We start from the raw sequence: 15,826 nt of genomic DNA, 5'->3' as shown, positions 1-15,826 counted from the left end.
ACCTAAAATTAAATTATACATATATATATATATATATATATATATATATATATATATATATATATATATATATATATATATATATATATATATATATATATATATATATATATATATATACATCTATATATGTATATATATACATCTATATATGTATATATACACATCTATATATGTATATATATATATATATATGTATATGTATATATATATATATATGTGTATATATATATATATATGTATATATATGTGTGTGTGTATATATATATATATACAAACATATGTATGTATATATATGTATATATATATATATATACAAACATATGTATGTATATATATATATATATACAAGCATATCTATGTACATATATATATATATACAAACATATGTATGTATATATATGTATATATATATATACAAACATATGTATGTATATATATATATATATATATATATATATATATATATATATATATATATATATATATATATATATATATATATATATATATATATATATATATATATATATATAGATATTTATATATAATACACTAACATAATTGTTAGTGTATTTTACAAATAGAGTGCTCAATGTTCTTAAAGAACAGAGCAATAATAAATTAAATTAAATTGAAAATAAATAAATTAAAGATCATCAGGAAGAGTTCCTCTTCCTGATGATCCAGCAATGGTGAAACTTAAAGTAGAAGATAAAAGTTAGATATGTGTTTTTTACTAATTTATATATATATATATATATATATATATATATATATATATATATATATATATATATATATATAAATTTATATATATATATATATTTGTATGTATATATATATTTATATATATATATATATATATATTTATATATATATATATTTATATATATATGTATATATATATATACATATAAATATATATATTTATATATATATATATATATATATATATATATATACAAATATATATATATATAAATTTATATATATTTATATATATATATATATATATATATATATATATATATATATATATATATATATATATATATATATATATATATATATATATATATATATATATATAGATAGATAGATAGATAGATAGATAGATAGATAGATAGATAGATAGATAGATAGATAGATAGATAGATAGATAGATAGATATAGATATAGATATAGATATAGATATAGATATAGATATAGATATAGATATTTGACTTAGTTACCCAAGTCCTATTTAGACTCATATTTAGACTGAATTAAATTTTTCATAGCATAGACAAGATTATTTACAATTTAAGTTAGAATAAAATCTTCCACTATAAAAAATACTTCATATTTGGTAATTTTCAAATTTCTAATAAAAATGTAACATCTATTATGATAACATTTTAAAACTAGTTTTTTTAATAAAATAGTTATTCTTATTATTCAGTCTTATCCTTAACCTCTGTTAATGCAGTCTTGAGGAGCAATTTTAAATTTTAAAACGCTTTATATTAAAGCGTAAAATTAAATAAAAATAACTAGTAAAAAACAAAAAAATATTAGTAATAATTTAAGGATAACAAGGGAGTAGTAACAATATTTAAAAAAATAGTTTCGTTTTAACTGTTTTTTTATTAAGCTATTGAAAAATGGAATAGTTGGCTAGAAATAAAACTTTATGTAAAATACTTTTTCTTTTTTTCAACCTTAACACGTATGAAACTCATTTATCGATATCAATGGATAAAGCTGAGAGCACGTGTCTTAAAACTTCTTGAAGTCGGATAAATTTATAAGTCCATTAATCTAACTTTTTGACTCACAATAAAACACAATACAACACAATAAAACAAATTGATACTGAGTTATAGATTTAAATTAAAAATATTTTGTTATAATTTGTTATTATTATTATTAACTTTAATCTACAACGGAAAAAACCGTGAAGCTGAGAAAGCCACAATCCCAGCTATTACATATCTAGAATAGACAGTTAATAATATAGAGTTAATAATCTCAAGCGAGAAACTGAAGCATAGTTTTTTTTTGGAAGTAAATTAAAAAATCTGTCAAGCTTTTTTATGAAAGCGTTAATTGTTGAGCACTCTAATCGGCTGCCACACGGTTACATAAAAATGTATAGCACATTAAAAATAAATTCTGGTGCCCAAATGCGATGAGAATTACCCCGAAGATCATCAGCTGGTCCGGGTTGTGCAAGTGCAGGAGCCAGTAATGGTTAAGGCTGTCGACGAGTACCCGCGTACCCGCCCGTAGGTTTCTTCCCGGGTAGCATTTTCAAATGACGGGTAACCGTCATTTTATAAGTTTAAAAAACATTTTATTCATTTTTATACTTTTTTAAAAGTATATGGTTTAAAAACCATTAATCGTAATGTAACAGTTAAACAATATTTTTTCTGGTAGAAGATTTTTAAAAAATTTTAACAAGAAGATCTCGAAGATCTTGTTATTAAAAATTTTAATCGTTACCATTTATTTATCATCGTCAGAATTTCTGAAAACATTTAATATAGCGTTTGGAAAGTTATTTGAGTTTCTGATTAAGATACCTACTTAATAGTACTCAATGATGATTATTATTATTATTGTTTTTATTGTTATTATTATTATTGTTATTATTATTATACAAGGTTTTCCTTTACGCAAAACAGCAATCTATCCAAATTGCTTATTAATGTTTCTCTGGTCAAAATCTTGCGAAACCTGAAAGATGGACGATAAAGTTATGTTATCTTATTAATAACTTACACAAGAATTTACATACATGCAACTTCAGTACTATTAGTATACGCTTTTTTGACTGCTACGTATGTAGTCGATTAACAGCATGCATTTTTGGCTCCCGAAACAGTGGAGACGCTAGTATTGCTAAACCGTAATTTGGACTTAAGTACCTGGACACTTAAAGTAAAACAAAATTTAGAAGAAGAACATTTCTAAATGAGTGACATCATTGAATCAAAAGTTTTTAAAGACTGTTTATAAGAACAACTCTTATAAAATATATTATTTTTTTAACGAGTGCTCGGGTACCTTATCGTTCGTTCGACGGGTACCAAGCAGGCATTTTCACAATTTTCGACTTCCCTAGTAATAGTTACTCGATCCATTCAACATTGCTTATACCGTAATATATCTTGAAATATTGAGTAAGATTGCTTTGGCTCCGTCAACTTTTAAGTGATTGGATACCGAGACGGGATATATATGGGAAAAGTTTTATGGGCAATACTCCAAATGAGGCATAACGTAAGGACAGTAAAGGACGCGGAATATTTTAAGAGTCCAATATTTAAAAATACGTTTAAGAATACCGAAAATAGCATATGAAATTGATTATGAACAACAACATCAAAGTTACGTTCAAAGTTGGTCTCTTTAAGAATGTGAGCAAAGTTTTTTCAATCATTGTTAAGTATTATTGTTTCCCTTTTATCGACATCAGTTTCTTTTTATGTGGAAGGGAATTGGTAGTCTGGGTCACCATAATTCAGCTGCTAGCTTTCCTAGTTCTATAGACCTATTTGAATTGTAATATCTAAGATGCCGTGTTTTCATGTCTTTTATACCAGATATTTGTAAAATCCTAAGAAGAGAAATATAATCTCTCGAAAGGGCTTACAGTGGTTACTTTTATGAAACGTAAAAACCTTATTTAAGATTTATTATTCTATTCTTACTCCTGTATTTTTCATAATAATTTTATAAAAGTAGTGCTTCTTGTTTTGCATATTCTGTTAGGAATAGTGTTAAAGCTGTATAAATTACTGTTAAACGAATGTTAGACTTGATTGTCAGGCTAGTTTATCGTTGCAGATAATCATTACACGTGTTGTGTTATTAATGTGTAAAATAAAATACTATTATTTATAATATGCTGCAATCAATACTTTTCAAGAAAATTTGTTTTTATGATGCTGAAATAAGTGGGCTTTTCATTATATAAATTTATTTGCTTTTGAGTTTCATGCTTGCTTTCCATTAGAAAATATCACTTAAAAAATGCATCGCTAAGTTTAATGTATCATTTTTTAAACAATAAAACTATAGAGTTGTTGAATAAACAGGAAGAATGTTGGCATAACTACGTAAATAAGGAATTAAGTCAGTTAAATCCAGTTAGATATCAGGAACTGCTCAATTTAAAATGCTTTAAATAGCAAAGAAATGCTGATATAAAACTTGAAGCCGCTAAGGTAAAAAACTGTGTTGTGTGTTCTAAGAAAGAAGAAAACTTGTTTTATAGAAAAGGCCTTCGTCTTGTTTGTGTGTCAGAGTTTTTTAATAAGAGTAAAATAAAAGGTTTGTAAATAAACTTATTAGTTTCAAACTGTTATTTTATGTTTGTATAATATTTTACCTTTTTGAAATTTTGGTATGATTATAAGCTTTTGAACAAGTTGATCCTAACCTCCTCAGTCACATAATAAGCTGATCCTAACCTACTTCTTCTGTCACATAATAAGTTGATCCAACCTACTTCTTCTGCCACATGATAAGTTAATCCTAACCTACTTCTTCTGTCGCATAAGTATTGCAGTTTGTTTCTGTTAAATCACAAAGTAAACAAAAGCATTGTAGTTTGTTGCTGTTAAATCTTGAAGTAAACAGACGTTTTCAATTAGGTGAACTGAATGGAATAGAAAATTAATGTCAACTAATGCATATAAATTTTTTTCTTTTTAAAGAACTTAAAATTATTGGACCAACTGAACATAAAACAACTTTTTTGTTGATTAGGATAACTAATTTACAAACAATTATTTTAATTATATGTTACATAATACACAGGCTGGAAAATAAATTTTGAAATATTTTAGATATTTCAAAATTTATTTTTCAGTTTAAAATATTGTCTCAGGCTCGACTTAATCAGAGAACTTTAATAGTAATCAGTTAGACGATTTCAAGAGACCAAATGAAACATTTTGAGAAAAAAAAAGTTTGAGTTAACCGGTGTTTGACTTACTGAGATTTTACTGTAATTTAAATTAAAATAAATTGCTCGATAAAAACAAAGTTAGTTTCTATGTTGTTTACGATTACTATTTTTAACATTCTATTTAACCTATACAACGTGGCGCTAACATACAAACAGGAGTAATTCTAACAACCCCCCCCCCCCTGCGGAACCACATTGTCAGCAATAACTCTAAAGCTCCTAAAAGAGATTGAAAGCAAATTGACATGATGGATACCATAGTCAAAGAATCGAAAAAACCCAAAGTTTGAATAAGTAGATTGACTTCAGTCAATCGGAGCGAACATAGGCAAACTGAAACCAACAGTGTAGTCAATCTCATCAGGGCTGATAATGGCAAAAGCCGGTGCCATTATCAAGAGAAGTGAGCGGGAAAAAGGCTAGGTGCTTTTTTCCCACTCACTTCTCCTGATTTAGCTTGTAGCCCCAACAAAGCAGAACCAATAGTCATCACACTTCCAAACGAAAACAACCGCAACCAAGTACTGAAATATCTAGTATGTTCTTCCGAGTTCCAGAAAACCAAACCAACTATTTTACACTCTTCATCAACCCTGATTTGATAGCAGTCGAAAATAACTTAGCATGGAAATTACGGCAACAACAAATTTAAAAAAATGCATCTTTACTTGTTAGATCAGCAACAGCCGTGGCGCAGTGTATGCAGCCGTATGCAGCTGTATGCAGCCGCAGTATATGCAGCCGTATGTCGCAGTGGCGCAGTGGAAGCGCACTTGCCTCAGAAACGTAAGATCCGTGGTTCAAACCCCACCTCTGGGCTAGTTTTGCGACATCGGTTGGGAAGGAGGAGTGAACTTCCTATTAAATATTCTTCCGCGGTGCTCTGAGATAAGACCGTAAGGACTTTTTGGGACACCTAAAAAAAGTTAAAAAAAAAAATAACAATGCTTGTAATACGAAGCAACAAAATCAAATAAATTTTTAAAACCAGATACCCACTTGGCAATCTATATCTCCAACTAACCATATACTCAGCTGTTAACCATCTCTAGCTACCAAATACACTCCTGTTCTCAACATAACAAAATTGAATGTTCATCAAAAAAAATCAGTACAGGAAGAAGAGTGGCCATCTACTGAAAAAATCTTAAAAGAAAACCATCAAGAAAATGTAGAGCAAATTAAAGTTTCATGACAAATTGATTCTTCTAGACTGTTTCTATCATCATTAAGACCTAAACAACTCAACCCTTGACGAAATAACAAACTCAATCAGCTCTTCCTCAAACAAATGCAGTTTAATTATGTAATCAACCTTACTTGCGTATGGCGACTTTAACTTTAGCAACACTACGTACTCAAATGTCAACGTTGGAGTTGGTATCGTGGCTGTTGATTATGTACAAAACGACTGACTAATAGATAGCGAAAAAGCAAGTTTCAAGATTGTCTTAAGTTATATGACCCAACTCATAACATTTCCTACTTACCGCAGTTTTCTTACCTGTTTAAAACCAAGTACTTTTCCGCAAGCTTTGCTATCACACTCAGCATCATAATCTACCCTTTTAATGGAAGAAAATTTTAATCACTCCCATCGTTAAAAAATCGAGCTCTTCAAACTACTAACCTATTTCATGAACTTCTGTCTCTAGCAAGTTTTGTTCTAGATAGTTTTATAGACGGACACATCACTGGCCACTGGAAAATCCAAGATGGTTTCGATTATTTAATTAAAATTTGTAAGAAGACATACTTATATAGTTTTTTTAATTTTTTTTTACAGAAGAAAATAATCGCAAATATTTAAAAAGTTCTATAAATTTTAGTGACATCTCCTTTGTGAATGTTTTAATGAAGTAACAAGTAGCCGTATGTTCATTGTATGTGGCCTTTAATAAATTGGTGAGTATAATTTTTTGTTTTTTATTATTACCTTTTTATTTAACTTTACTTTAACAGTAAAAAAGTTCCTTGTGGAATTTTTTTAAGAAATTATAAGTTTTGATTAAAAATTAAAAAATTATAATTAAAAAAAGTCCTTCAAGTTTTTCCCTAGCCAACAAAACAAAAAATTCACGGTATACACCCTTGATCCCGTTCCACAATTTCACATAAAATACTCTTAGAATTCTTTATGGGTAGTAGTAACAGTATCAAAAACAGCGAAACTGAGCTAATTCGAAAAGGGACTTATCGGAATAATTTCGAAATTGAGAATAAAATTGAAATTGTGAAAAAAGAAATAGTATCTAAAATCCTAAAAGCAGAAGAAGATCGAAACTAGAAGAAAATGATTAACATCGAAATAATTAAAAATTAAATAATGTCGAAAATTAAAAAAATGGTTAACAATTGAAAATAAATAGGTAGAACAAACAAGGAGTGCTGCTACATCAGTCGTTGATGCAGCACTCCTAGTTTGTTTTATCTATTTGTCTGTTTTTCGATTCTATTCCTAAATCCAAATTTCGATATTTTTCCGTATAGGCATTTTCGACATTATTCCATCTAAATGAATTTCAATTTTTTTTTTTCAAATTAGTTCCTTAAAATTAATTTTCGATAGTATTCGTAATAAAACATTTCGATCGAAAATATTCGATATTAATACGTTTTTCGATATTAATACTGCTTTTCCTTTTTTATGAAGTAACTATTAAATAACTAAGACACTTACAATCATATTTACATATAACGTATATGATCATCTAATTAGAAAATTAGGCGAAATTGTATAACATTTCAACTTATAGGTATAGAATGTTGAGGTCTTTGAATGTTTTTAATTTAAACAAAAAGTTGACCACTGTTTTTAAATTTTAAACGCAATAAAAAAATGTTGCTATTATGTAGTTCTAAAAACAACTTGCTTCACTCTATTTTAAATCATATACGCAATGGTGACGTTTATTGAAATAAGATACTGATCTAGTGACGTCAATTTTCTTATAAAAGAAGTCAAAATTTGGTTGAATGCAATAAAACAGTTTTCTATTTGGTTTATAAACGTTGACTAAATTTCACACAATGAATTCATTAATTGTAATTATTGCAGTCTTTCTTGGACATGTGTATGGAACATTGAGACCATCTGTCATAACAGTAGACTCTTTGAATCTAGAAAAGTATGTAGGAAGATGGTACGAGGTAATCTTTTTTCTATGAAATTGTTTTTGATTGTTTTAGATATTAAAAGAATTAATCCGAAACCATTTGGGCTTTTTAAATCTTTCAAATGGTTTTAACTTTTCTCTCGAAATGCAACTAGAATTTTATATCAAAAGATTTCTAGTAAATTTTTTGCTTTCTTGACTTATGTATTAAGTAGCTATTATATTTAATTATTCAATTTTATCCTTCGTTTTTTACAGATGTATAATAGCCCTGTGCAGCGTTTAACATTTGAAAAAGGTTTGGTATGCACAACAGCGGACTGTAAGCATATTTGTTGTAAAAATATGAATTAAATATGTTAAAATATGTTAAATTATGTATTTAATTGGATGAGAATAAAACAGAAAGACGGAGAAAACATAAAATGAAAAATTTAAATGATTGATTTTAATTTAACTTTTTTTTTTTTAATTTATTTACATTTTTCAGACACTATGCTATCAAACAGTTCTTTAAAAGTATTTTATTCTGGTCGGATGCACACGCCTACAGGTCCAAATGTAAATATTACTGGAACAGCAACAGTTGTAAACATGTCTATTCCTGGCGCTCTTAAAGTTACGTATCCTGATGTCACAAATATCTCTTGTTCAAACAAAACTTGTGCAAATTGTAAGTAAAAAGAATTATAAATAAATGAAAATCTTTTTTTAAAAAAAGCACTCTTTAAAAATAACATAAAACTTTGTATTATTAATGTGCTGTTATTATTTATTCTATGTTATATTTATAATTACTGCTTTTTAGATTTAGTTGTAAAAGTGGGTGACGAAAAATTTGGAGATAAAAAGTTATACGAATACTCAATCATCACTTCCCCTCACAAAACATTAGTATGGATACTGGCACGCGATCCGAAAACTTTCAATTCAGACTTAAAAACCGAAATTACTGAGTTTTTAAAAAATAACGGCTACAATCATTTTTGGAACAAACCCAAACCAGTTTATCATGGGGAAGATTGTGTTTACGTTTGAAACTTTTATACTTAAATACAAACATTAAAATACTTGCTCTTTATGTTAATTCTCTACATTATTTCATTGAAAATATAAATCTTTTTATTTAATTTAAAAGGTTGTTGAAAATGCGTGTAAAATAATAATAGTAAAAAAAAAGTTAATTCTCTACATTATTTTATTGAAAATATAAATATTTTTATTTAATTACAAAAGGTTGTTAAAGTTGCGTCTAAAATAATAACAGTAAAAAAACATTATTATTTGAAGATTGGTAGCAATTAAATAAAAAAAAATATTAGTCTATATTAAAAATTATTAGATCAACCAGTTCATACCAAATTCATAAAAATAAAGAAACTCGTCACACACTAGCTATTTTTCAGAATGGGTCACACAGTAGTTATATTTTATACAGGGGTCACACAGACATTTAGCCTTATAATATAAAAACACAGCTAAAATAAATTCATTAATTACAAATTTAAATAAAAATTAAATTTTAACTACCATTTGAGTATGTGTACCAGTTGGAAACTTTTATCACTAAATGGTGAAAGTTAACAAATTAGAAAAAAAAAAGTTTAATTTTTTTTTTAATGTCTTTTACTTTAAATTAGATGATTTTCAATTGTGGTTTAAATATTAAACAAATACTTAAAAAAAAAAGATAATGCAATTTAAATTAGTTAATAAATTTAATACTTTTTTTAATTAAAAATTTAAGTAGGTTAATATAATGAAAAGCCTTCATTATATCCAGAATTTACCCAACCGTAGCCTAGATCTAAAACTGGAGTTTATAACAACCAGTGAATTTTCTAACAACTTAAGAAAAACATTAAAGTTAAATTCAAACTAGTAAAAAAAAATTGAGTAGAGCTTCCACTGTGAGCAGCTCTGCAACATTAGAAATTAAGTCAACCTGATAAGAAAGTTTGATGTGTGCCACATGTGTGCAACACTTGAATCATGAGATGTCTTATATGTGGGTCATATGGTTATGGCATATATAATACTTAAGTGATATAAGTATAATAGCCACATATGGACTTTATGTGGCTACCAACTAAATGGTGTAAATGCTATAGCCATAAAACACAAACGTTTACGCTAGCCTACAAATCGAATGTGGCTTTCATTTAATGACATATGCAGCTTACATAAAAAATTTTTGTCGCGAAGTTTCCATTCTAAGCAACTCTGCAATGGTTAGTAAAAACAAGGAGTAGTAAAAAATTGTTTGAATGATTACAATGGGTAGACCGGGGCAGGTTTACTATAGCGGCAGGTTGGCCACAACAGCAATCGAGTTTATTGAAAGACTATGTACTTTAAAGAGCTAGGAAGCTTAGTTGTATTTCAACACTTTTTTCAAAAAAAATTATACTAATTGGATTTTTGTAATTAAAAATGTCGGTTTTTTTCAACAATTTTTGGTACATCGAAGTAAATTTTGATCTGTGTCTTAAGCGTCTAAAGATCATTTTAATACACACACACTATCTTATATATATATATATATATATATATATATATATATATATATATATATATATATATACATATATATATATGTATATATATATATGTTTATATATACATATATACATATATATATATGTATATATATATATATATGTATATATATATATATATATACATATATATATATATATATATATATATATATATACATATATATATATATATATATATATATATATATATATATATATATATATATATATATGTATATGTTGTTTTATTGTACCAAGTTATGATGCAAAGTCTCTTGTTCGTTTAAGAGTGATCAATATTAAGTAAATTGTTTACAAAATAGATCAGTATTAATATATAAAGTGTTTGATCATTTGAAAAAATACAATATATATATATATATATATATATATATATATATATATATATATATATATATACATATATATATATATATTCATATATATATATATATATATATATATATATATATATATATATATATATATATATATGTATATATATATATATAAATATATATATATATATATGTATATATATATATATATATATATATATATATATATATACATATATATTTATATGTATATATATATATATATATATATATATATATATACATGTATATATATATATATATATATATATATATATATATATATATATATATATATATATATAAATATATATATATATATATATATATATATATATATATATATATATATATATATATATATATATATATATATATATATATATATATACATTTAGAATTAAATTGTTGAAATTCAAATTCAAATTTATTCTAAATTTAAAGAAATTAAATAACAATAATAATGCGAAAAAAAAGGAAATGGTAAAAAATATGTTCATCCCATTTTATGCCCATGGGTCAACTCACCCCGATAACAGGCACATTGACAAAGCCCTCAAGACCTAACAAAATTATTTATAAATGTGTAGGAAAAATAACTATGAAGTTTTATTAAGTAATTGCAGATTATTTTTCTCATTTTGCACATTTCATGAAACACCCCTAAAACCATTAAATACAAAAAGAAAAAAGTGTAAATAAAGTAAATTTATTCGGTTTTAAATTTATTTCACACTTTAAATTTATTCTACACATTAATAATTATCTTTCAACATTTAATACATTTCCTAGAACTTATTTACTTTTGACTAGAATTAATACTAGACTGAAATGAAAAAAGAAACTCGATTTATTTTTTACTACGCAAGATGTCACAAACAAAATATCAAACTGCATAATAAGTGTTATTGTGTTATCAGTCGTATGCAATCACTGATAACATCATGAAACAATTACTGAAATTCATGAAACAATTGTTTTTTATTGAATTTGCTGTTCAACAGTGTTCGATAGCTAATAAATAACTTTAACGTGTAAAAAAATTTATGTAAAAGAAACGAAACTTTTATGAGAAATGAGGGTGTGTTGGTACAACATTTATTTAATTACAAGTAATGAAGTAAACAGTGCAAAAAGTAAAAATAAGAAAATTTAGCACTGGAAATACAAGTTGAAATCACCCGTATTCCAAACAACAATATATTTTAGTTGCTAGCGTCAACAAAAATATTAATAGTAACCCAATCGAATAAGTTTCACTGTCTAATGTAAATGAAAGAAATTGTGGGGTTGAAATTTGCGTAATTCATAGAAAATTCCGTCAGGGGTTGTCCATAAATTACGCCACGCTAAGTTTATTAAAAATAGACGTAAGTGATCATATTGGTCAATATTACAACCGTTATTATTTTGGGCATTAACTAAAAGTTTAAAGATATTGTAAACATGAGATTGGAATCTAGTTAAGCTTAACGTTTTTTGTTGGTTTTTTAGGTTTTTGCAAATCTACTTGAAAAACTTTAAAAAATTTAGTAAAACCAAACTAACAAAAACAAATAACACAAATGTATTTTATATAAAAAGAAAAAAAGAAAAATAAACTTGTTTACATTTTTTAAATAATAAATTGAATATGACCGTGTTTATTAAATACAACGTTAATAAATATAATATAAAATTACAAACTTAAAAAATAATCTTGAAGACACTTGATTTCCAGACTTGATGGTTCCTGATTCCAAAACTTTTTCACCAAGCTTAAAGCTTGACTCGCAAGCTGCTACATTGGTTCCGATAATCATCTGTATTGTGCATTTGGTATGTAAACCAATGGTCCACCCATCTGTAAGAGATGAATCTACAAACGTCGAGTAGTGGTTCGTTTCTCTCGGGCAGAAAAACAAATGCCAAAAGAGCTAGTATTACTCGGGAATTCCATCTTTTCTGAAAATTCTCTTCAGAAAATTTTCTAAAAATTCTCTTTAGGAAATGCACCAAACTCTTTTAAAAAGCGGAATACCCGAGTTAAATGAAATAGAAAATTCATATCATCACATCATTCTGGTATTTCGGTAATCACTTCTCTACCATTCATAAAATTCTTCCTGAACTGTTTGTAGTTCCTTACAAGTTCTTGGATAAATGGATATTCGATGTTGGGCGACTTGTTATTTTCTCCAAGTTCTTCATCCATTACTACGCGAAGGACTCGGTCAAGAACATGATGTTGACAATGGAAGGACTACCAATGAATGGTAGTTCTTTCTGTTTCTTTTCAGTAAAACAGAGCCATTCGCCATTTTTTAATGTTATATCGAAAACTTTATTTAATGAATCGTATTTTCTTTGTTTTACACATTTCCTTTGTGTTCAGCACTTGATCCAGTTATGCCTGCACAACCTGAATTGATAAATGTGGAAAATTTAATTTCTTTTTCCATAAATTTGTTACTTTGTTCTCAATTTGCTTTATGTGTTCTTGTCTCCCTTTTTAAGGCTTATACCACGACCAGATAGCAACCAAAAATTTGCATTTTTAATGGTATCCTACTTTTATCTTTCTGTGATTATTTTTCTAGTGGAACAATTCTTCTTTTCCTATTTGAATTATAAAATTATGCAAGATTCTTCATCCAGATCACCTTGTTTCTTTTAGTAGATATTATATTAGGGATCACCAGTTACAATATACGGTATACTAACTTTATGGTAAACTTTGGTAAACTATGGTATACAAAAAGTTGGTCTAACGTTTATTATACCAATTTACTTTTATTTGTGAATTACTTTTGGACTGACTTGGTAAATCAACAAGTTGATAAAATATTTTTTATCCTATTCTCAACTAGACTTTTATTCATCGATAAACTTTAAGTTGCATAGTATTATCTCTCAGCGTTCAAAAATTATGACCATATAAAGTTTAAAGCTCCTCAAATTGAGGGGGTTACACATTTTATACAGTCATAATTTTTGTACGCTGAGAGATAATACTATGAAACTTAATATTTATTGATGTATATAAGTTTAGTTGAGAATAGTGCAAAAAGTGTTTTATCAACATGTTGTCCTCACGTTTGCGGTGGGGGAGGGGTGGTGAAATTGTATGGCTTTTTTGTTCCCAGCTTCCAATCACTGCATTTTTTTGCAAAGCATCATTATTCAACATAATTATAAACATACAAATGTTTTGAGTTTGCTCCATGTCTGGAAGTTAGCTATTTCAAACACCAAAAAACGCTGGATCCGTCACAGTTTATCAATTAAATTGATTATACTATATTTTTGTATGACTTATCACGATTTAAGTGTTTTTATTTTTGATTTAATTTTTTAATATGACAAGATAACAATCCATAATCAATTGGTTGCTGATTTTGATCAAAGACTTTAACTTTTTTATTTATGTAGTAAGAATGTGTAACCAATGGTATAATAATATAATATAACACACAACATAAACATAAAATAAAAATTTTACACACTTGCATAACGCTTACGTCAAATAAAAAAATTTATTTACGGTATACTTTAAAGTATACTTTACTCTATACTATACGGTAAACTGGTACTATATACTATATTATAATAATAAATACAAATAAATTTTTACTATACCGAATACTAGTAATCCCTATTAGTTTCTTTAGTTTAAACTTGTTTCACTAGATGTGCATAATCAAAAACTCCTAAAAACTTTGCTCAGTTAATCAAATTAAAAGTATTGTACTTGTACCACAAGTATTATTGAATATTATCTTTCCTCTCTGTTTTTTAAACGTTTTATAAAGAATTTTATTTAACTAAATATCTATTCATCTTGCTGTTAATAGTATACTTTACAAGAATCGATACGGCTTCAAAAGAAATAACTCAATTGACATGCAATAATTCATCTTACTCGAAGTATAAATGATTTATTTGAAGTCAAGGTAGACATCTTTGGGGCTGTCCATTAATTACGTCAACAAATTAGGGGGAGGGGTCTGGAAATTTTTGACACGGGAAGGGGGGGGGGTCAAGAAAAGGTGACGTCAACGAAGTTACTTTTTTAAATAAATTTAGTTACTTCTTTACTAGTCATGCATACTTAATTAGTTACTAGTCATGCATACTGGCCAAATAAAAAGGTATCAAAATGAGACTATTTCATGCCAAGATCAGACGGCCTGCCACTTGTAATCGAATTTGCTTATTTAGAGAGAGATCTTGGAGTTCTTATCTCAAATGATCTTAAATGTAATGCTCAAGTTTTAGCAGCTGCGGTGAACGCTAACCGCTCCTTAAAGAGACTGAAAAAAAACTTTTTGCAACCGTAGTTTTTCACTGTAGAAAAAAGTGTACACCCCATATGTTCGTCCTCACCTAGATTACGCTATCCAAGCGTAGTCACCTTACCAACGGGCAAATATAGAAGCCTTAGAAAAAGTTTAAAACCATGCTTCAAAAACCATTTCAGGGATTAAGCATCGCACCGCCTAGCAACGAAGAGTCATGTTAAGTCTTACTTGAAGAAAGAAGAATAAGAGGTGATTTAATTCTGATGTTCAAGCTCATGCGTGGATTTGATGAAATAAACTTTAATGTATTATTCAATCGTCCTTCGTCTTTAAAGTATATTATGCTTGGTCATAATCAAAGACTTGCACAGCAAAGAGTACTCAATTGCATGCCAAGAGAGAAATTCTTCACGAACCGTGTTGTGTTGCAATGGAATACCCTGCCGCCAATAGTAATTGACGCGACTTGCGTCAACATTTTCAAAAATCGGCAAGATGAACATTTAAGTTAGTTAAAAGAGAATTTTTAAACGATAACTGGAAGTAAACT

General features: G+C 27.0%; 1 protein-coding gene across 1 annotated transcript; it reads left to right on the top strand.

The window, feature by feature from the left end:
- The first annotated feature begins 7,925 nt into the window (after positions 1-7,925).
- Positions 7,926-9,216, top strand: LOC100214644 (apolipoprotein D). The gene is made up of 4 exons (XM_065818897.1): positions 7,926-8,113; positions 8,338-8,401; positions 8,570-8,752; positions 8,888-9,216. Exons 1-4 carry the CDS (start codon positions 7,994-7,996, stop codon positions 9,115-9,117), a joined length of 597 nt encoding a protein of 198 aa, XP_065674969.1. The 5' UTR covers positions 7,926-7,993; the 3' UTR covers positions 9,118-9,216.
- Positions 9,217-15,826: the final 6,610 nt, after the last annotated feature.

Source organism: Hydra vulgaris, chromosome 15 (genome assembly GCF_038396675.1).
Source record: "Hydra vulgaris chromosome 15, alternate assembly HydraT2T_AEP".
In the NCBI taxonomy this organism is placed as follows: Eukaryota; Metazoa; Cnidaria; class Hydrozoa; order Anthoathecata; family Hydridae; genus Hydra; species Hydra vulgaris.
The sequence above is the reverse complement of the archived record's forward strand: the minus strand, read 5'-3'. Positions and strand labels throughout refer to the sequence as shown.